General features: G+C 41.0%; 1 protein-coding gene and 1 pseudogene across 1 annotated transcript in view; one reads left to right on the top strand and one right to left on the bottom strand.

The window, feature by feature from the left end:
- The window catches only part of LOC115082146 (complement C3-like), a gene marked incomplete at its 5' end in the record, with an annotated part of 68,872 nt that overhangs the window by 12,882 nt on the left and 31,833 nt on the right, over positions 1-24,157 (bottom strand). The window contains 7 exon segments of the mRNA XM_029586405.1: positions 700-850; positions 4,464-4,559; positions 5,346-5,505; positions 6,175-6,250; positions 6,430-6,633; positions 7,986-8,072; positions 11,687-11,753. Of these exon segments, the coding sequence (XP_029442265.1) occupies positions 700-850; positions 4,464-4,559; positions 5,346-5,505; positions 6,175-6,250; positions 6,430-6,633; positions 7,986-8,072; positions 11,687-11,753 (841 nt within the window).
- On the top strand, positions 12,268-23,358 carry LOC115082148 (annotated as a pseudogene).

Consider the following 24,157-nt stretch of genomic DNA (forward strand, 5'->3'; position numbering starts at 1 on the left):
CCACGCCAGCCTGCTCGCTGCTCTCTCTTTAAGTACCTCGTATCCAGCTCCCCGCTCTTTGCACGTCTGAAGTTTTCAAGTCAGGCTGTACGCCGCTCCGACTGATTTATTTTGTTTTACCAGCGTGCGGTATCTGAATAACTAATCAGCGCAACCTTTCTAGCAAGCTCAGCGCTACCGAGAGATTGTAGAAATGACCACTGCAGCCAAGTCTCCGTCACGCTAACAGTTTAATTTTAAACCTCCTCTCCTCAGGAGCGCAAAGCAGTGAACAGTATATATCAGGTCCCCCTTCCTACACTCAGCGCAACCCTTAATGTAAAGGAAGCTGACCTTTCACCCTGACGTTAACAGTTAATTTGAAATGCAGCTCTCAAAGTTTGGGGAAGATGAGGAGGGTTGTGCCGCAGAACTGCTCCTTCTTACAAAGTGCAAACCGCAAACCTTATCTAAAGAGCAGCCTAGTAACTGAACACCCTCTCCCCATCTGCAGTCAAACCTTTCCTGACCAGAGGCAGCACAAAACAGCCACAGAGGCAGCGCCTCCAAGACATCCCTCCTTATTCTTGTCAGACGCAGACTGAGTTCTGGGCACCAAGATAACGATTCCTTTCATTGAACGAACAGAAAAATGTAGTTTTCTCGAAGCCCATGTAGGTCCCATCTTTCAGAGAAGAAAGCCAGGTCAGTCTGACCTACCTGTGCAGTGAGCCATCAGATTTGTATTTCCGATATTCCTTCCCAAAAGGGACAAGGCATAGGACGATATAGCAACCGCGTAGGGTTTGCTCAGGCTGCTTAGCCTGTTCTGCAGGTAATCTCCAGCTGTACTGATACTGCTCTCCAAATTCTGAAAGGCATTTTAATCACAGAAGCCCCATTAACAAACTAACGGGTCGATTAGCATGCATAAAAAGAAATGTGTTTAATTAATTGTAAGAAATACACAGCATAGTGGTGGGGTCGTGAGCAAACCTCTCTCAAGGCAGAAGGCACAAAACACTTTTTAAATAAATCAGGAATCTGGATTGCACACGACATTTACAGATTTCCTTTAGTGAGAAGGGAAGCTGGATTATACACGGCATTTACAGATTTCCTTTAGTGAGAACGGAAGCTGGATTATACACGACATTTACAGAATGTTTTAGTGAGAACGGAAGCTGGATTATACACGACATTTACAGAATGTTTTAGTGAGAATGGAAGCTGGATTACACACGACATTTACAGATTTACTTTAGTGAGAACGGAAGCTGGATTGCACACGACATTTACAGATTTACTTTAGTGAGAACGGAAGCCGGATTATACACGGCATTTACAGATTTCCTTTAGTGAGAACGGAAGCCGGATTATACACGACATTTACAGAATGTTTTAGTGAGAACGGAAGCCGGATTATACACGACATTTACAGAATGTTTTAGTGAGAACGGAAGCCGGATTATACACGACATTTACAGAATGTTTTAGTGAGAACGGAAGCCGGATTATACACGACATTTACAGAATGTTTTAGTGAGAACGGAAGCCGGATTATACACGACATTTACAGAATGTTTTAGTGAGAACGGAAGCCGGATTATACACGACATTTACAGAATGTTTTAGTGAGAACGGAAGCCGGATTATACACGACATTTACAGAATGTTTTAGTGAGAACGGAAGCCGGATTATACACGACATTTACAGAATGTTTTAGTGAGAACGGAAGCTGGATTATACACGACATTTACAGAATGTTTTAGTGAGAACGGAAGCTGGATTATACACGACATTTACAGACTGTTTTACTGATAACGGAAGCTGGATTATACACGACATTTACAGAATGTTTTAGTGAGAACGGAAGCTGGATTATACACGACATTTACAGAATGTTTTAGTGAGAACGGAAGCTGGATTATACACGGCATTTACAGATTTCCTTTAGTGAGAACGGAAGCTGGATTATACACGACATTTACAGATTTACTTTAGTGAGAACGGAAGCTGCATTATACACGACATTTACAGAATGTTTTAGTGAGAACGGAAGCTGGATTATACACGACATTTACAGAATGTTTTAATGAGAACGGAAGCTGGATTATACACGACATTTACAGAATGTTTTAGTGAGAACGGAAGCTGGATTATACACGACATTTACAGAATGTTTTAGTGAGAACGGAAGCTGGATTATACACGACATTTACAGAATGTTTTAGTGAGAACGGAAGCTGGATTATGCACGACATTTACAGAATGTTTTAGTGAGAACGGAAGCTGGATTACGCACGACATTTACAGAATGTTTTAGTGAGAACGGAAGCTGGATTACACACGACATTTACAGAATGTTTTAGTGAGAACGGAAGCTGGAATATACACGACATTTACAGAATGTTTTAGTGAGAACGGAAGCTGGATTATACACGACATTTACAGAATGATTTAGTGAGAACGGAATCTGGATTATACACGACATTTACAGAATGTTTTACTGATAACGGAAGCTGGATTATACACGACATTTACAGAATGTTTTAGTGGGAACGGAAGCTGGATTATACACGACATTTACAGAATGTTTTAGTGAGAACGGAAGATGGATTACACACGACATTTACAGAATGTTTTAGTGAGAACGGAAGCTGGATTATACACGACATTTACAGAATGTTTTAGTGAGAACGGAAGCTGGATTACACACGACATTTACAGAATGTTTTAGTGAGAACGGAAGCTGGATTACGCACGACATTTACAGAATGTTTTAGTGAGAACGGAAGCTGGATTACGCACGACATTTACAGAATGTTTTAGTGAGAACGGAAGCTGGAATATACACGACATTTACAGAATGTTTTAGTGAGAACGGAAGCTGGATTATACACGACATTTACAGAATGTTTTAGTGAGAACGGAAGCTGGATTACACACGACATTTACAGAATGTTTTAGTGAGAACGGAAGCTGGATTACGCACGACATTTACAGAATGTTTTAGTGAGAACGGAAGCTGGATTACGCACGACATTTACAGAATGTTTTAGTGAGAACGGAAGCTGGAATATACACGACATTTACAGAATGTTTTAGTGAGAACGGAAGCTGGATTATACACGACATTTACAGAATGTTTTAGTGAGAACGGAAGCTGGAATATACACGACATTTAAAGAATGTTTTAGTGAGAACGGAAGCTGGATTATACACGACATTTACAGAATGATTTAGTGAGAACGGAAGCTGGATTATACACGACATTTACAGAATGTTTTAGTGGGAACGGAAGCTGGATTATACACGACATTTACAGAATGTTTTAGTGAGAACGGAAGATGGATTACACACGACATTTACAGAATGTTTTAGTGAGAACGGAAGCTGGATTATACACGACATTTACAGAATGTTTTAGTGAGAACGGAAGCTGGATTATACACGACATTTACAGAATGTTTTAGTGAGAACGGAAGCTGGAATATACACGACATTTAAAGAATGTTTTAGTGAGAACGGAAGCTGGATTACACACGACATTTACAGAATGTTTTAGTGAGAACGGAAGCTGGATTACACACGACATTTACAGAATGTTTTAGTGAGAACGGAAGCTGGATTACACACGACATTTACAGAATGTTTTAGTGAGAACGGAAGCTGGAATATACACGACATTTACAGAATGTTTTACTGATAACGGAAGCTGGATTATACACATTTACAGAATGTTTTAGTGAGAACAGAAGCTGGATTATACACGACATTTACAGAATGATTTAGTGAGAACGGAAGCTGGATTACACACGACATTTACAGAATGTTTTACTGATAACGGAATCTGGATTATACACGACATTTACAGAATGTTTTACTGATAACGGAAGCTGGATTATACACGACATTTACAGAATGTTTTAGTGAGAACGGAAGATGGATTATACACGACATTTACAGAATGTTTTAGTGAGAACGGAAGATGGATTACACACGACATTTACAGAATGTTTTAGTGAGAACGGAAGATGGATTACACACGACATTTACAGAATGTTTTAGTGAGAACGGAAGCTGGATTATACACGACATTTACAGAATGTTTTAGTGAGAACGGAAGCTGGATTATACACGACATTTACAGAATGTTTTAGTGAGAACGGAAGCTGGATTATACATGACATTTACAGAATGTTTTAGTGAGAACAGAAGCTGGAATATACACGACATTTACAGAATGTTTTAATGAGAACGGAAGCTGGATTACAGACGACATTTACAGAATGTTTTAATGTCGATGTGGAACTATGAAAGAGTTCTTCTAACTGATGTGAGCAATCAGGCAGCTGCTGCTAATTAATTGCAATGCAGTTTATTTCGAAACTAAGATGAAGCTGCTTCTCTTAATCAGTCTGATTAGAGGAGAAAGCTACAAAGTGTTAATGTTCAGGTCTGCACAGGCACATGAACTTACATTAACATACTGGCTGCATGCTTCTTTGGCTTCTGCCATAGCAATCAGGACAAAGGCTGTCAAAGAAACTTCGGGCTCAGACCCCTGAGTTCCTCCCTGTCAAAGAAAAACGGAGTCATTAAAACCCTTCCTCGGGGACCCCAGTGAGTCTGCCTGTTGCGAGGTCAACGTTCGAAGCGCATTCAGTGCTATTTTGCCAGCTGAGCGGGACATGTGTGACTGAGTACGCGAGCACGTTCGGCAGTCGCCATATAGCTGCACAAGTCCCTTGCATGGCGAAAAAGTTAGTTAAATAAACAGTAAGCATGTAGTGGGCGGATCGGGGTGCAGTGAGTCAGCTGTACAATTTATGAGGCTAACTCCTGATAGTCAGACTTAACCACATAAATTGTACGGCTAAGCTCGATATGCCAGAGAGGAGGTTTAAACTTAAGCTGGTTTAACTTATTCGGCTTAAGCAATCAGTTATACGTGTGTATTCACCGACATGGCTGTGGCACTGAATGTGCATCGTAGCCGAGCCGGATAGGGTCTAACTGGCCAGTTTTGAATACCGACCCCTGTGTGTCCACGATTGTGATGCCACGGGTGAGACAGAACGACACGGCTCAGGTCAGCGTCCTTCAGATAAACTTAGCATTATCTCAGGATGTCTTGCAAGCCCAAACAACCCAACATCCCAAAGCTGAACCCAATCCTCATCCTATCCCTACTGCTGTAGCGGGGTTGGGATTTACGAATCTGTTTATTACTGATGTGAAGAGCTGGGAGATCCCCCTTCTGCCACTGAAGGTAACAAACATCCCCATCAGGTGAAAGCAGAAGGGGCAAATCATGAGAGAACACAATCGCTTAATTCAGAAAAAGTAAATTCACGCCTACCACCATCTCGCCATGAATCACGGGGGCATCTTCCTGGAAAATCCCATCTGGTTTCTGTTTCTCCAGAAGCAGCCACTTCACAGCCCCACACAGAACCTCAGGATCAATCTCTATTAATTTGTTTGCCATACCAAAGATTTTCACTACATATGCTGTCAACCTGTAAGGTTAAAGCAAACAAGTTACATTTCTAAAATACCAGGGCAGGTTCTTTCCTCTCTGAGCAGTCTCTTGGTCCTGCAGAATGTTCTGCTTACAAAGTCAGTTTCAGGTGCAATTTGTACCAGCAAAAAGTGCCCAGCATTGCTCAAGTAGTCTGCTGTATAACAACGTGTGTGTGTGTGCATAGCCTGTATGTACAAGCCTGTGCACGCTTTTATGAGGTTTTGTGTGCTTCCAGCTAGTGTGCGGGAGTGTGAGAGACAGTGATTTGCAGACACAGCATATTAGTGAACATCACCCAGCATTACTTGGGTTCTCTGGTCAATAACAACCTGTGTATATGTGCATTTGCCTGTGTGTTATTTGCCTACCTGCATGTGCATGCCTGTGTGTGTTTGTGACAGTGATTTGCAGACACAGCATATTTGTCTTTGCACAGTGCACCTTCCACTTTTCCAGGCAGCACCGACTGGCCCCAGACAGACATGACAGTGTGACTGATCTCTCTCTCTCTCTCTCTCTCTCTCTCTCTCTATATATATATATATATATATATATATATATATATATATAGATTAGTATGTGAGTCAGTGTCTCTGAAGACTAAACAGCAGCAGAGCATTTCATGAAATAAGGAATTATTAATTAATGACTGATGCTAACTTACCATGTGCTTGACGGTCTATTGTTAAAGGCTGCATAGGAATTATCAGCTTTCCGATAAACCAGCTGCTGCGTGTAACCTTAAAAAAAAAAAGTGCACAATAAGACTGTCAATGATTGCGGTTCCTAGCCACACTCACTCAGATGTTGAAAAGTAAACTGCTGTTGATACAGTACATCCAAACGGAGAATAACCCAGCAGTGCCCATCTGCCAGACGCATTGGAAAAGGAAGCAGCTTGCTTTGCAGAGAGCATTACCCTGCTGAATAAACTTGATGGCCTCAGCTCTGCGATTCACGCCAAGCTTTTCCCACTGTCCCGTGTTGTCCAGGTAATGGGTGGCTATGACCGCCGGGGTCATGGAGATCATGTTCTGCTCCCCACAGCCGGAGGGAACTTGAATGAGGTGCTTCAGGTTAGCCCCGTCGATGGAGTTCTCAACAGTGTCTCCTACAATGTCACCTGCCAAGGTGAATTATCAAGGTACAATATCAACAATATTACATTCTCAAAGCAAACACAGTAAAACTGTTACGATTTAGGATAATGTATTGATATTCTAAAGTCTTCTCTGCTCACCTCGTCTGAATTATCAAAGGACAATATCAACAATATTACATTCTCAAAGCAAACACAGTAAAACTGTTACGATTTAGGATAATGTATTGATATTCTAAGTCTTCTCTGCTCACCTCTTCTGAATTATCAAAGGACAATATCAACAATATTACATTCTCAAAGCAAACACAGTAAAACTGTTACGATTTAGGATAATGTATTGATATTCTAAGTCTTCTCTGCTCACCTCGTCTGAATTATCAAGGTACAATATCAACAATATTACATTCTCAAAGCAAACACAGTAAAACTGTTACGATTTAGGATAATGTATTGATATTCTAAGTCTTCTCTGCTCACCTCGTCTGAATTATCAAAGGACAATATCAACACTATTACATTCTCAAAGCAAACACAGTAAAACTGTTACGATTTAGGATAATGTATTGATATTCTAAAGTCTTCTCTGCTCACCTCTTCTGAATTATCAAGGTACAATATCAACAATATTACATTCTCAAAGCAAACACAGTAAAACTGTTACGATTTAGGATAATGTATTGATATTCTAAGTCTTCTCTGCTCACCTCGTCTGAATTATCAAAGGACAATATCAACAATATTACATTCTCAAAACAAACACAGTAAAACTGTTACGATTTAGGATAATGTATTGATATTCTAAAGTCTTCTCTGCTCACCTCTTCTGAATTATCAAAGTACAATATCAACAATATTACATTCTCAAAGCAAACACAGTAAAACTGTTACGATTTAGGATAAAGTATTGATATTCTAAGTCTTCTCTGCTCACCTCTTCTGAATTATCAAAGGACAATATCAACAATATTACATTCTCAAAGCAAACACAGTAAAACTGTTACGATTTAGGATAATGTATTGATATTCTAAGTCTTCTCTGCTCACCTCTTCTGAATTATCAAAGGACAATATCAACAATATTCCATTCTCAAAGCAAGCACAGTAAAACTGTTACGATTTAGGATAATGTATTGATATTCTAAGTCTTCTCTGCTCACCTCTTCTGAATTATCAAAGGACAATATCAACAATATTACATTCTCAAAGCAAGGGGAGTGTTTAGTTCTGCTCACACTGGAAACTTCCAAGGCACTTATAAATGAAAAGCATAATATTTTTATCTGCCGACACACGCAGGATTTATACACACAGTCTTGTATTCATTAGGCTCCTGATTTCTAAAGCTAATATCATTAGGTAGGCCAGAGTCTTACCTTTCACACTTATGAATGTCTCAGGTTCGGTGTTCGGCACTACATCACTCTTTGGTAAGCTTTCTATTTTTACTGTCTGCACTCCAGCTGTTAAGACAGAAAGAAGAAAGAGGAATCATGAAAAGTCTTGATAAAAATATTGTGGATGATGTAGTAAACAATAAAGAGATATATATTCAATAGGGTTTGTCCTGTGACACTTTTACTGGCATGCGGGACAGGTTTCCAGTCTGTACCTGGGCTATTCTTATTGGGATTCAGGAGAAGATACCAGCCTGTACCTGTGTTGTTCTTACTGGGATTCAGTAGATGTTACTAGCCTCTACCTGTGTTACCCTCGCTGGGATTCAGGAGAAGTTACCAGTCTGTACCTGTGTTACCCTCACTGGGATTCAGGAGATGTTACTAGCCTCTACCTGTGCTGTTCATGCTGGGATTCAGGAGAAGTTACCAGTCTGTACCTGTGTTACCCTCACTGGGATTCAGGAGATGTTACTAGCCTCTACCTGTGCTGTTCATGCTGGGATTCAGGAGAAGATACCAGTCTGTACCTGTGTTACCCTCACTGGGATTCAGGAGATGTTACTAGCCTCTACCTGTGCTGTTCATGCTGGGATTCAGAAGAAATTAACAGTCTGTACCTGTGTTACCCTCACTGGGATTCAGGAGAAGTTACCAGTCTGTACCTGTGTTACCCTCACTGGGATTTAGGAGATGTTACCAGTCTGTACCTGTGTTATTCTCACTGGGATTCAGGAGATGTTACTAGCCTCTACCTGTGCTGTTCATGCTGGGATTCAGGAGAAGGTACCAGTCTGTACCTGTGTTACCCTCACTGGGATTCAGGAGATGTTACCAGTCTGTACCTGTGTTACCCTCACTGGGATTCAGGAGATGTTACCAGTCTGTACCTGTGTTACTCTCACTGGGATTCAGGAGACGTTACCAGTCTGTACCTGTGTTACCCTCACTGGGATTCAGGAGATGTTACCAGTCTGTACCTGTGTTACTCTCACTGGGATTCAGGAGATGTTACTAGCCTCTACCTGTGTTACCCTCACTGGGATTCAGGAGATGTTACCAGTCTGTACCTGTGTTACCCTCACTGGGATTCAGGAGATGTTACCAGTCTGTACCTGTGTTACCCTCACTGGGATTCAGGAGATGTTACTAGCCTCTACCTGTGCTGTTCATGCTGGGATTCAGGAGAAGGTACCAGTCTGTACCTGTGTTACCCTCACTGGGATTCAGGAGATGTTACCAGTCTGTACCTGTGTTACTCTCACTGGGATTCAGGAGATGTTACCAGTCTGTACCTGTGTTACTCTCACTGGGATTCAGGAGACGTTACCAGTCTGTACCTGTGTTACCCTCACTGGGATTCAGGAGATGTTACCAGTCTGTACCTGTGTTACTCTCACTGGGATTCAGGAGATGTTACTAGCCTCTACCTGTGTTACCCTCGCTGGGATTCAGGAGATGTTACCAGTCTGTACCTGTGTTACCCTCACTGGGATTCAGGAGATGTTACCAGTCTGTACCTGTGTTACTCTCACTGGGATTCAGGAGATGTTACCAGTCTGTACCTGTGTTACTCTCACTGGGATTCAGGAGATGTTACCAGTCTGTACCTGTGTTACTCTCACTGGGATTCAGGAGATGTTACTAGCCTCTACCTGTGCTGTTCATGCTGGGATTCAGGAGAAGTTACCAGTCTGTACCTGTGTTACCCTCACTGGGATTCAGGAGAAGTTACCAGTCTGTACCTGTGTTATTCTCACTGGGATTCAGGAGATGTTACCAGTCTGTACCTGTGTTACTCTCACTGGGATTCAGGAGAAGTTACCAGTCTGTACCTGTGTTACCCTCACTGGGATTCAGGAGATGTTACCAGTCTGTACCTGTGTTACCCTCGCTGGGATTCAGGAGAAGTTACCAGTCTGTACCTGTGTTACCCTCACTGGGATTCAGGAGATGTTACTAGCCTCTACCTGTGCTGTTCATGCTGGGATTTAGGAGAAGTTACCAGTCTGTACCTGTGTTACCCTCACTGGGATTCAGGAGATGTTACTAGCCTCTACCTGTGCTGTTCATGCTGGGATTCAGGAGAAGTTACCAGTCTGTACCTGTGTTACCCTCACTGGGATTCAGGAGAAGTTACCAGTCTGTACCTGTGTTACTCTCACTGGGATTCAGGAGATGTTACCAGTCTGTACCTGTGTTACTCTCACTGGGATTCAGGAGATGTTACCAGTCTGTACCTGTGTTACTCTCACTGGGATTCAGGAGATGTTACTAGCCTCTACCTGTGCTGTTCATGCTGGGATTCAGGATAAGTTACCAGTCTGTACCTATGTTACCCTCACTGGGATTCAGGAGACGTTACTAGCCTCTACCTGTGCTGTTCATGCTGGGATTCAGGATAAGTTACCAGTCTGTACCTGTGTTATTCTCACTGGGATTCAGGAGAAGATACCAGTCTGTACCTGTGTTACCCTCACTGGGATTCAGAAGATGTTACTAGCCTCTACCTGTTTTACCCTCACTGGGATTCAGGAGACGTTACCAGTCTGTACCTGTGTTATTCTCACTGGGATTCAGGAGAAGTTACCAGTCTGTACCTGTTTTACCCTCACTGGGATTCAGGAGACGTTACCAGTCTGTACCTGTGTTACCCTCACTGGGATTCAGGAGAAGGTACCAGTCTGTACCTGTGTTACCCTCACTGGGATTCAGAAGATGTTACTAGCCTCTACCTGTTTTACCCTCACTGGGATTCAGGAGATGTTACCAGTCTGTACCTGTGTTACCCTCACTGGGATTCAGGAGATGTTACTAGCCTCTACCTGTGCTGTTCATGCTGGGATGCAGGAGAAGTTACCAGTCTGTACCTGTGTTACCCTCACTGGGATTCAGGAGAAGTTACCAGTCTGTACCTGTGTTACCCTCGCTGGGATTCAGGAGATGTTACCAGTCTGTACCTGTGTTACTCTCACTGGGATTCAGGAGATGTTACCAGTCTGTATCTGTGTTACTCTCACTGGGATTCAGGAGAAGTTACCAGTCTGTACCTGTGTTACCCTCGCTGGGATTCAGGAGAAGTTACCAGTCTGTACCTGTGTTACCCTCGCTGGGATTCAGGAGATGTTACTAGCCTCTACCTGTGCTGTTCATGCTGGGATGCAGGAGAAGATACCAGCCTGTACCTGTGTTGTTCTTACTGGGATTCAGTAGATGTTACTAGCCTCTACCTGTGTTACCCTCACTGGGATTCAGGAGAAGTTACCAGTCTGTACCTGTGTTACTCTCACTGGGATTCAGGAGACGTTACTAGCCTCTACCTGTGCTGTTCATGCTGGGATGCAGGAGAAGGTACCAGTCTGTACCTGTGTTACCCTCACTGAGATTCAGGAGATGTTACTAGCCTCTACCTGTGCTGTTCATGCTGGGATGCAGGAGAAGTTACCAGTCTGTACCTGTGTTACCCTCACTGGGATTCAGGAGAAGTTACCAATCTGTACCTGTGTTACCCTCACTGGGATTCAGGAGAAGTTACCAGTCTGTACCTGTGTTCCCCTCACTAGGATTCAGGGAAAGTTACCAGTATGTACCTGTGTTACCCTCACTGGGATTCAGGAGACGTTACTAGTCTCTACCTGTGCTGTTCATGCTGGGATTCAGGATAAGTTACCAGTCTGTACCTGTGCCACTTTTACTGGGATTCAGGATCACGCTCTTTACATTTTTAAACACTTTCATTCCTTCTGGCTGCAAAGTAAAGAAAGAAAGCTGAAAACCTGTTTAAAATCTTTCACTGCTTTTTTCTCTGTTACTTAAAATATTCTCCAAGTCACAGGGTGACTCTACTGAAGCTTCTAGCTGAACATTATTTATCTGACAGCTTTAGTCATGAGAGAAAGACAATCCAAGATCTTGTACAAACCCTGAGCTCTGGTTTGTTACCCATTCTGTCTGTTGCCAAGCTAGAGATCCAGGTTAGCTTCCTCCAGGCTAGGATAAGTTGCACACATGGTACATTCAGTCTACAGGGCTCTGCTGACCAAGAGCAGCAAGAGTGGCCAGAATACCCTTATGCTCCAAAAAGAGACAAACGGCACCAAAAGCAGAGACATTAATCTCCAAGGCAGAGCAAGAGGAGCAAAGTGATACAAAAAAATGTGGCATGAAGAGCTCAAGAAACCATGAAGGAGGAGCAAAGCACCAAAAGTGGCAGGAAAAACTCAGTGCACTGATAGAGGGTCAAAGCAGCTGAAAGAGTGGCATGAAGATCCCAAAACATCATGAGAGCAGCAAAGCAGTCACCCACAGTAGATGTGTGAGCATTATAACAAAATGTATGATAAAAGTTTTCATGCTGCAGTACCAAGATATGGCCACGGAGGGCATAATAGATGTGTGAGCATTATAACAAAATGTATAATAAAAGTTTTCATGCTGCAGTACCAAGATATGGCCACAGGAGGGCATAATAGATGTGTGAGCATTATAACAAAATGTATAATAAAAGTTTTCATGCTGCAGTACCACGATATGGCCACAGGAGGGCATAGTAGATGTGTGAGCATTATAACAAAATGTATAATAAAAGTTTTCATGCTGCAGTACCAAGATATGGCCACAGGAGGGCATAGTAGATATGTGAGCATTATAACAAAATGTATAATAAAAGTTTTCATGCTGCAGTACCATGATATGGCCACAGGAGGGCATAGTAGATGTGTGAGCATTATAACAAAATGTATAATGTGGTTCGTGCAGTTAGTATAGCTGTGTTTAAAAAAGGATTGGATAAGTTCTTGGAGGAGAAGTCCATTACCTGCTATTAAGTTCACTTAGAGAATAGCCACTGCCATTAGCAATGGTTACATGGAATAGACTTAGTTTTTGGGTATTTGCCAGGTTCTTATGGCCTGGATTGGCCACTGTTGGAAACAGGATGCTGGGCTTGATGGACCCTTGGTCTGACCCAGTATGGCATTTTCTTATGTTCTTATGTTCTTATAATAAAAGTTTTCATGCTGCAGTACCAAGATATGGCCACAGGAGGGCACAATAGATGTGTGAGCATTATAACAAAATGTATAATAAAAGTTTTCATGCTGCAGTACCACGATATGGCCACAGGAGGGCAGAATAGATGTGTGAGCATTATAACATACATTCATTTATTTATTTATTTATTTATTTATTTATTTATTTAAAGATTTTTTATATACCGGGGCACGTTAGAAACATCACCTCGGTTCACAATTTAACGTAACATAGCAACAAGCTTTACAATAATTTAAAGTATAGTAACGAGACAGATAACTAAATCAACTTGAGAAGAATGGTTAAATAAATAATTCGAGAGGAGAAATGGTTAAATAAATAACTCTAAAGGAGAGCATAGGAAGAGGGAAATTTTAACTATTAACAGGGTGGCAGGATGTAGACGGTGTGGGGGGAAGAGGGGAGGGTGATAGGAGTGGGAGCCGGGATGTATGAGGAGGCGGGGATGAGAAGAGGGGGGGTCGGGGAATTATTAAGAAGTGTAGAGGCGTGTCAGTCTAAAAGGGCGTGTCTTTGGAGTACTCGGTTAGTCAGGGTATGCAAGTTTGAAGAGCCAGGTTTTAAGATTCTGTTTGAATCTTTTATGGCAAGGTTCCTGGCGTAAGTGGGGTGGCATTTTGTTCCAGTGGGAGGTGCCTGCTATGATGAATGATCTTTCTCTGATTGTGGTGTGTTTGATGATTTTGGGGGAGGGTGTCAGGAGTTTGGCTTGATGCTGCTTTCTGGTTGGTCTAGTAGGGATGTGGAGATGGAGATTTTCAGGGAACCAGTGCATGTTTTGGTTGTGAATGGCTTTGTGTATGAGTGTAAGGGATTTGTAGATTATTCTGGATATTATTGGAAGCCAGTGTAGGGATTGAAGGACTGGGGTGATATGGTCATGACGGTGAGTGTTTGTGAGAATGCGGGCGGCGGCATTCTGTAGGAGCTGCAACGGTTGAAGGGTGTTTTTTGGAAGGCCTATAAGGATAGCGTTGCAGTAGTCCAATTTGGATAGGATCATGGCCTGCAGTACGGTTCGGAAGTCAGAGGTGTGTAATAGAGGTTTGATTCTCTTCAATGTGTGGAGTTTGAAGAATCCGCTCTTTATCGTGGTAGATATGAATTTTTTGAGGTTAAAGTGGTTATCTATCCATATGCCTAGGCTGCGGACAAATTGGGTGGGAGGGAGGTCTGGTGGTGAGGGGGAAGAAAGGGTGAGTGTGGGAGTGTTGGGGGGAGAAATGATGAGTAGTTCGGTTTTGTTAGAGTTGAGTGCCAGAAAGTTGTCAGAGAGTAGCTTGTTTATTTCAGACAGGGCAGAGTTCCAAATCTTCATTGCGTTAGTGATAGAGTCGGTTATAGGTATGAGGATCTGCACGTCATCAGCATAAATGAAGTGCTGGAAACCCAATTTGGAGAGCAGTAAGCAGAGGGGAATGAGGTATATATTAAAGAGGGTTGAGGAAAGAGATGAGCCTTGTGGTACTCCCTGTGATAGCCTGACTGGTTTAGATTCACTGCAACCGATTTTTACTCTGTAACTCCTGTCGTGAAGGTAAGACTGGAACCAGAGAAGGGCAGTGTCCGAGATGCCAATTTCCTTGAGGCGTTTGATGAGTATGTTGTGATTGACTGTATCAAATGCCGCAGAAAGATCTAGTAGTGCGAGTATGTAGGATTGTCCTCTGTCCAGGGCTTTGAGTATGGTTTCAGAGAGTGAGATAAGTAGGGTTTCTGTGCTATGGTGTTTACGGAAACCAAACTGGGATGATGCAAGAAAATTGTGGTCTTCAATGTAGTTGGTAAGTTGTTTATTAATTATTTTTTCAAGTATTTTGGAGAGGAATGGGAGGTTTGACACTGGGCGGTAGTTAGCTGGATCAGTGGTGTCTAAGTCTGATTTTTTGAGGATGGGATTTATAATGGCTTGTTTAAGTTCAATTGGGACTTGGCCCAGTGTGATAGATTTATTCAGGATGTTTGCGATGTGTTTGGCAATTGACGTGGTAGGTTATCTGAGGGGTGGTAGGCAGGTCTGATTTTTTTGATGGTGGTTTCAATTTCTAGGGCAGATGTGTTTTCAAAGTTTGATAGGGTGGGGTTTGAGGTTTGTGTCAGCGGATGTACTTGTGTGGTAGGATCGGCGTGGTCGGTAGGAGTATTGTTGGGTATTGTTATGCTAGGTTGAATGTGGTGAGGTGAGAAACGTGCCATAATGGTCTGTGTACCTTGGTGTGGAAGTATGATGCTAGTTTTTCGCATTTTGTTTCATCGTCGTTGCCAGGATTGTGTCTGTCTGGTGGAGTGATAAGGCTGGTTACGTATTGGAAGAGGGCTTGTGGGTTGAACTGGAATTGATGGATTCTTGTGGCATAGAAGTCTTTCTTTGCTTTTTCGGTGGCTTTTCGGTAGGTGTTGAGAAGGGTGCGAAACTGTGCTACGGTGGAGGGGATTTGATTTCTCCGCCAGAATTTTTCAATTTTGCGAAGGTCGAGTTTCATGGTTTTAAGTTCATTTGTGTACCATGGTTTCTTATTATTTTTGTTTGTTTTGATTTCTTTGGTTTGAGATGGGCAGAGTCTGTCTGCTATGTTTGTGGTGATTTGAAACCATAAAGATGTGGCTGTGTTAGCGTCAGTGAGGTCTATGTTGGGGAGTTCATTTGAAAGGGCCTCAAACATAATGCATAAAACAAGTTTTCATGCTGCAGTACCAAGATATGGCCACAGGAGGGCATAATAGATGTGTGAGCATTATAACAAAATGTATAATAAAAGTTTTCATGCTGCAGTACCAAGATATGGCCACAGGAGGGCATAATAGATGTGTGAGCATTATAACATAATGCATAAAACAAGTTTTCATGCTGCAGTACCAAGATATGGCCACAGGAGGGCATAATAGATGTGTGAGCATTATAACATAATGCATAAAACAAGTTTTCATGCTGCAGTACCAATATATGGCCACAGGAGGGCATAGTAGATGTGTGAGCATTATAACAAAATGTATAATAAAAGTTTTCATGCTGCAGTACGACGAACTGGCCACAGGAGGGCATAATAGATGTGTGAGCATTATAACATAATGCATAAAACAAGTCTTCATGCTGCAGTACCAAGATATGGCCACAGGAGGGCATAATAGATGTGTGAGCATTATAACAAAATGTATAATAAAAGTTTTCATGCTGCAGTACCAAGATATGGCCACAGGAGGGCATAGTAGATGTGTGAGCATTATAACAAAATTTATAATAAAAGTTTTCATGCTGCAGTACCACGATATGGCCACAGGAGGGCATAGTAGATGTGTGAGCATTATAAAAAAATGTATAATGTGGTTCGTGCAGTTAGTATAGCTGTGTTTAAAAAAGGATTGGATAAGTTCTTGGAGGAGAAGTCCATTACCTGCTATTAAGTTCACTTAGAGAATAGCCACTGCCATTAGCAATGGTTACATGGAATAGACTTAGTTTTTGGGTACTTGCCAGGTTCTTATGGCCTGGATTGGCCACTGTTGGAAACAGGATGCTGGGCTTCATGGACCCTTGGTCTGACCCAGTATGGCATTTTCTTATGTTCTTATAATAAATGTTTTCATGCTGCAGTACCACGATATGGCCACAGGAGGGCAGAATAGATGTGTGAGCATTATAACATAATGCATAAAACAAGTTTTCATGCTGCAGTACCAAGATATGGCCACAGGAGGGCATAATAGATGTGTGAGCATTATAACAAAATGTATAATAAAAGTTTTCATGCTGCAGTACCACGATATGGCCACAGGAGGGCATAGTAGATGTGTGAGCATTATAACAAAATGTATAATAAAAGTTTTCATGCTGCAGTACCATGATATGGCCACAGGAGGGCATAGTAGATATGTGAGCATTATAACAAAATGTATAATAAAAGTTTTCATGCTGCAGTACCATGATATGGCCACAGGAGGGCATAGTAGATATGTGAGCATTATAACAAAATGTATAATAAACGTTTTCATGCTGCAGTACCAAGATATGGCCACAGGAGGGCATAATAGATGTGTGAGCATTATAACATAATGCATAAAACAAGTTTTCATGCTGCAGTACCAAGATATGGCCACAGGAGGGCATAGTAGATGTGTGAGCATTATAACAAAATGTATAATAAAAGTTTTCATGCTGCAGTACCAAGATATGGCCACAGGAGGGCATAGTAGATGTGTGAGCATTATAACAAAATGTTTAATAAAAGTTTTCATGCTGCAGTACCACGATATGGCCACAGGAGGGCATAGTAGATGTGTGAGCATTATAACAAAATGTATAATAAAAGTTTTCATGCTGCAGTACCAAGATATGGCCACAGGAGGGCATAGTAGATGTGTGAGCATTATAACAAAATGTATAATAAAAGTTTTCATGCTGCAGTACCACGATATGGCCACAGGAGGGCATAGTAGATGTGTGAGCATTATAACAAAATGTATAATGTGGTTCGTGCAGTTAGTATAGCTGTGTTTAAAAAAGGATTGGATAAGTTCTTGGAGGAGAAGTCCATTACCTGCTATTAAGTTCACTTAGAGAATAGCCACTGCCATTAGCAATGGTTACATGGAATAGACTTAGTTTTTGGGTACTTGCCAGGTTCTTATGGCCTGGATTGGCCACTGTTGGAAACAGGATGCTGGGCTTCATGGACCCTTGGTCTGACCCAGTATGGCATTTTCTTATGTTCTTATAATAAATGTTTTCATGCTGCAGTACCACGATATGGCCACAGGAGGGCAGAATAGATGTGTGAGCATTATAACATAATGCATAAAACAAGTTTTCATGCTGCAGTACCAAGATATGGCCACAGGAGGGCATAATAGATGTGTGAGCATTATAACAAAATGTATAATAAAAGTTTTCATGCTGCAGTACCACGATATGGCCACAGGAGGGCATAATAGATGTGTGAGCATTATAACATAATGCATAAAACAAGTTTTCATGCTGCAGTACCAAGATATGGCCACAGGAGGGCATAGTAGATGTGTGAGCATTATAACAAAATGTATAATAAAAGTTTTCATGCTGCAGTACCAAAATATGGCCACAGGAGGGCATAGTAGATGTGTGAGCATTATAACAAAATGTATAATAAAAGTTTTCATGCTGCAGTACCACGATTTGGCCACAGGAGGGCATAATAGATGTGTGTGCATTATAACATAATGCATAAAACAAGTTTTCATGCTGCAGTACCAAGATATGGCCACAGGAGGGCATAGTAGATGTGTGAGCATTATAACAAAATGTATAATAAAAGTTTTCATGCTGCAGTACCAAGATATGGCCACAGGAGGGCATAGTAGATGTGTGAGCATTATAACAAAATGTATAATAAACGTTTTCATGCTGCAGTACCACGATATGGCCACAGGAAGGCATAGTAGATGTGTGAGCATTATAACAAAATGTATAATAAACGTTTTCATGCTGCAGTACGAAGATATGGCCACAGGAGGGCATAATAGATGTGTGAGCATTATAACAAAATGTATAATAAAAGTTTTCATGCTGCAGTACCATGATATGGCCACAGGAGGGCATAGTAGATGTGTGAGCATTATAACAAAATGTATAATGTGGTTCGTGCAGTTAGTATAGCTGTGTTTAAAAAAGGATTGGATAAGTTCTTGGAGGAGAAGTCCATTACCTGCTATTAAGTTCACTTAGAGAATAGCCACTGCCATTAGCAATGGTTACATGGAATAGACTTAGTTTTTGGGTACTTGCCAGGTTCTTATGGCCTGGATTGGCCACTGTTGGAAACAGGATGCTGGGCTTCATGGACCCTTGGTCTGACCCAGTATGGCATTTTCTTATGTTCTTATAATAAATGTTTTCATGCTGCAGTACCACGATATGGCCACAGGAGGGCAGAATAGATGTGTGAGCATTATAACATAATGCATAAAACAAGTTTTCATGCTGCAGTACCAAGATATGGCCACAGGAGGGCATAATAGATGTGTGAGCATTATAACAAAATGTATAATAAAAGTTTTCATGCTGCAGTACCACGATATGGCCACAGGAGGGCATAATAGATGTGTGAGCATTATAACATAATGCATAAAACAAGTTTTCATGCTGCAGTACCAAGATATGGCCACAGGAGGGCATAGTAGATGTGTGAGCATTATAACAAAATGTATAATAAAAGTTTTCATGCTGCAGTACCAAAATATGGCCACAGGAGGGCATAGTAGATGTGTGAGCATTATAACAAAATGTATAATAAAAGTTTTCATGCTGCAGTACCACGATTTGGCCACAGGAGGGCATAATAGATGTGTGTGCATTATAACATAATGCATAAAACAAGTTTTCATGCTGCAGTACCAAGATATGGCCACAGGAGGGCATAGTAGATGTGTGAGCATTATAACAAAATGTATAATAAAAGTTTTCATGCTGCAGTACCAAGATATGGCCACAGGAGGGCATAGTAGATGTGTGAGCATTATAACAAAATGTATAATAAACGTTTTCATGCTGCAGTACGAAGTTATGGCCACAGGAGGGCATAGTAGATGTGTGAGCATTATAACAAAATGTATAATAAAAGTTTTCATGCTGCAGTACCAAGATATGGCCACAGGAGGGCATAATAGATGTGTGAGCATTATAACATAATGCATAAAACAAGTTTTCATGCTGCAGTACCAAGATATGGCCACAGGAGGGCATAGTAGATGTGTGAGCATTATAACAAAATGTATAATAAAAGTTTTCATGCTGCAGTACCACGATATGGCCACAGGAAGGCATAGTAGATGTGTGAGCATTATAACAAAATGTATAATAAACGTTTTCATGCTGCAGTACGAAGATATGGCCACAGGAGGGCATAATAGATGTGTGAGCATTATAACAAAATGTATAATAAAAGTTTTCATGCTGCAGTACCATGATATGGCCACAGGAGGGCATAGTAGATGTGTGAGCATTATAACAAAATGTATAATGTGGTTCGTGCAGTTAGTATAGCTGTGTTTAAAAAAGGATTGGATAAGTTCTTGGAGGAGAAGTCCATTACCTGCTATTAAGTTCACTTAGAGAATAGCCACTGCCATTAGCAATGGTTACATGGAATAGACTTAGTTTTTGGGTACTTGCCAGGTTCTTATGGCCTGGATTGGCCACTGTTGGAAACAGGATGCTGGGCTTGATGGACCCTTGGTCTGACCCAGTATGGCATTTTCTTATGTTCTTATAATAAAAGTTTCCATGCTGCAGTACCACGATATGGCCACAGGAGGGCATAGTAGATGTGTGAGCATTATAACAAAATGTATAATAAAAGTTTTCATGCTGCAGTACCACGATTTGGCCACAGGAGGGCATAATAGATGTGTGAGCATTATAACATAATGCATAAAACAAGTTTTCATGCTGCAGTACCAGGATATGGCCACAGGAGGGCATAGTAGATGTGTGAGCATTATAACAAAATGTATAATAAAAGTTTTCATGCTGCAGTACCAAGATATGGCACCAGGAGGGCATAATAGATGTGTGAGCATTATAACAAAATTTATAATAAAAGTTTTCATGCTGCAGTACCACGATATGGCCACAGGAGGGCATAGTAGATGTGTGAGCATTATAACAAAATGTATAATAAAAGTTTTCATGCTGCAGTACCATGATATGGCCACAGGAGGGCATAGTAGATGTGTGAGCATTATACAAAATGTATAATAAAAGTTTTCATGCTGCAGTACCATGATATGGCCACAGGAGGGCATAGTAGATGTGTGAGCATTATAACAAAATGTATAATGTGGTTTGTGCAGTTAGTATAGCTGTGTTTAAAAAAGGATTGGATAAGTTCTTGGAGGAGAAGTCCATTACCTGCTATTAAGTTCACTTAGAGAATAGCCACTGCCATTAGCAATGGTTACATGGAATAGACTTAGTTTTTGGGTACTTGCCAGGTTCTTATGGCCTGGCTTGGCCACTGTTGGAAACAGGATGCTGGGCTTGATGGACCCTTGGTCTGACCCAGTATGGCATTTTCTTATGTTCTTATGTCCTTAGAATAAAAGTTTTCATGCTGCAGTACCAAGATATGGCCACAGGAGGGCACAATAGATGTGTGAGCATTATAACGAAATGTATAATAAAAGTTTTCATGCTGCAGTACCACGATATGGCCACAGGAGGGCAGAATAGATGTGTGAGCATTATAACATAATGCATAAAACAAGTTTTCATGCTGCAGTACCAAGATATGGCCACAGGAGGGCATAGTAGATGTGTGAGCATTATAACATAATGTATAATAAAAGTTTTCATGCTGCAGTACCACAATATGGCCACAGGAGGGCATAGTAGATGTGTGAGCATTATAACAAAATGTATAATAAAAGTTTTCATGCTGCAGTTCCACGATATGGCCACAGGAGGGCATTGTAGATGTGTGAGCATTATAATATAATGTTATAAATGTATAATATTACCTAATAGTTTCCTTCTTTAAAGATTTCTGTTCTCTCCCCCCCCACCTTATTGATCTTATCTGCTGGGAGTGGATCTTAATAGCTGAAGAATGTTAAAAGGAAATGATTACAATCTATCTTGTTGCCATTTCTGTAAAGAAAAAATTATTTTCATAGATACTAAGTTAAAAAGGTATTTCCTTTTGAAATGGCAGTAAGGGGATAAATAAGTTTATATTATCTTGTGATTAAGAACACACAATATTTCTGTATAAGCAAATTTATTTTTTGTTTATGTGTTAAAATGAATAAATAAAAAATTTAAAAAAAGAATGTGTCAACCTTCAAGTCATTCAAAAGAAATTACAAGGGAAGGGGATAACCACAAATGTGTAAAAGAAATACCCACTAACTATTCTGCAAGCTTAGAAGCACAGAGAACACAGAACCCAAGAAGAAAATATGAAACTAATCACATTGGGTTTTTTTGTTTTTAGAAAACATTCTATCAGCTATATAAATATGTAACTCAGTGACTTAAAAGTATTAAGTTGAATTATTTCTTCTTCTGCAGCTAGGACTGATACCAAGCGTACATTACTGGAAAGGGAGGACTATAGTTTAACTTTCCATAAATATATGATTTTATATTTGACATGAGAAATGACAAATCTTTACATCAGAGCTTGGGTGCCTAATACCTGCCAGGAGCCAATGAGAGGAAGGGGATGTAATGCTAATAAGCCTTTTAAATTAAGTGTAAAAGGTTGCTTCTTTTCTCACTCTCTCTCAAGAGAGAGAGAAACTGGGAGAGATACAGGATTGCAGTCCTGAGGTGAGACCTAATTTACAACTCCCCTCGGCGCCTCGCTAGCTACAGCTTGAGCGGGTCCCAGGCAGTTCCCAGCTCGGCACTGTGCAGGACCCCCAATGCAGATACGGAGTGGAATGGCATCCTGCCTAAAAAGGCATCCTTCTTCCAAAGGAAGAAGGGAAAGACGCAGAAGAGGATGACGTAAAAAGGGCATCCTTCCTCCAAAGGAAGAAGGGAAAGACGCAGAAGAGGATGACGTAAAAAGGGCATCCTTCCTCCAAAGGAAGAAGGGAAAGACGCAGAAGAGGATGACGTAAAAAGGATATCCTTCCTCCAAAGGAAGAAGGGAAAGACGCAGAAGAGGATGACGTAAAAAGGGCATCCTTCCTCCAAAGGAAGAAGGGAAAGACGCAGAAGAGGATGACGAGCAGATACTGCAGCAGCAGCCGATGGTGAAAACATACGAGGACGCGACCTTGGAGGAGCTCAAAGAGAATGAACGAGCCATAGAGATGTACAGACAGCAAAGACTTGCACAGTGGCTAGCAACCCAACTAAAGAATAAATTTGGAGAAGTGTTGGAGATCTCAGGACAGGACTATGCTGAAGAAGTAACGAAAGCTGGAAAGGATCTATGGGTGGTTTTGCATCTATACAAACAGGGAATTCCTCTCTGTGCTCTAATAAACCAGCACTTCACTGGACTGGCAAGGAAATTTCAAGATGTCAAATTTGTCAAAGCTATTTCTACAACCTGTATCCCCAACTACCCGGATAGGAGCCTACCGTCTGCTTTTGTCTACTTTTGAGGGTGATTTCAGGGCACAGTTTATTGCACCGCTAGTGTTTGGAGCCATGAAGCTGACTAAAGATGAACTGGAGTGGAAGCTTTCAGAGTCCGGTGCGATAAAGATCGAGCTGGAGGAAAAGCCTAGGAAGCAAACTGAGGACCAGCTGATGAGCAAAGTGCGGTGCTCAGCTCTCGGCAAGGCAGACAGTGACTCTGAAGGTGATTAATGTGTGCTTTTCTTTCCCACCTTTAAATACACTTAAGATTATTTTCTTTATAGATGAACTGCAATAAAATCAATAATTAACAAATAGTTTTACATTGAAAGAATCCTGCTACCGCATACTTTTGGCACGTCTGTAATGTTTTAGCTATTCTAATTAATTTCTATTACTATATGTGCTTTTATGTGAACCCTTGTGATGGTTAATTTACCGAACATCGGTATAGAAAAGTTTTTAAATAAATAAAAACTTCCAGCTGGCTGCTTAAAATAAAGGAAAAGCAGCTCAGGTAGTTGGAAGTTTTCTTGTAATTATTATCCTAAAAAAAATTACTTATCCAATAGTATTAGGACAGTTGTTTGTTATTTTGTAATGAGGGAAAAGAAAATGATTTTCAGATATTCCCTGATTTTGTTTAATTTCATGCTAGATAAACAATATTAAAAACAGTACCTATACACTATTAGTGTTAGATTAATTTAGTTCAGGGAAGTTTCAGAAGATTTGTGATGATTTTATTTAGAATAGATAGGAGATTTTAGTTCATCAATGTCTCCATCCTGGAGTGCAGGAAACAAGGTTTTCCCATGCATCAAGCACGTAGACTGCAGAGAACTTCATCTCAAGTATTCAACAATCACAGGAGCTCAAACTGAGAATTCAGGATAATATTCTGGGCAGAATTTAGACTGCAGAGAACTTCATCTCAAGTATTCAACAAGGAGATCAAACTGAGAATTCAGGATAATATTCTGGGCAGAATTTAGACTGCAGAGAACTTCATCTCAAGTATTCAACAATC

This window comes from Rhinatrema bivittatum, unplaced genomic scaffold (genome assembly GCF_901001135.1).
Source record: "Rhinatrema bivittatum unplaced genomic scaffold, aRhiBiv1.1, whole genome shotgun sequence".
Lineage (NCBI taxonomy): Eukaryota > Metazoa > Chordata > Amphibia > Gymnophiona > Rhinatrematidae > Rhinatrema > Rhinatrema bivittatum.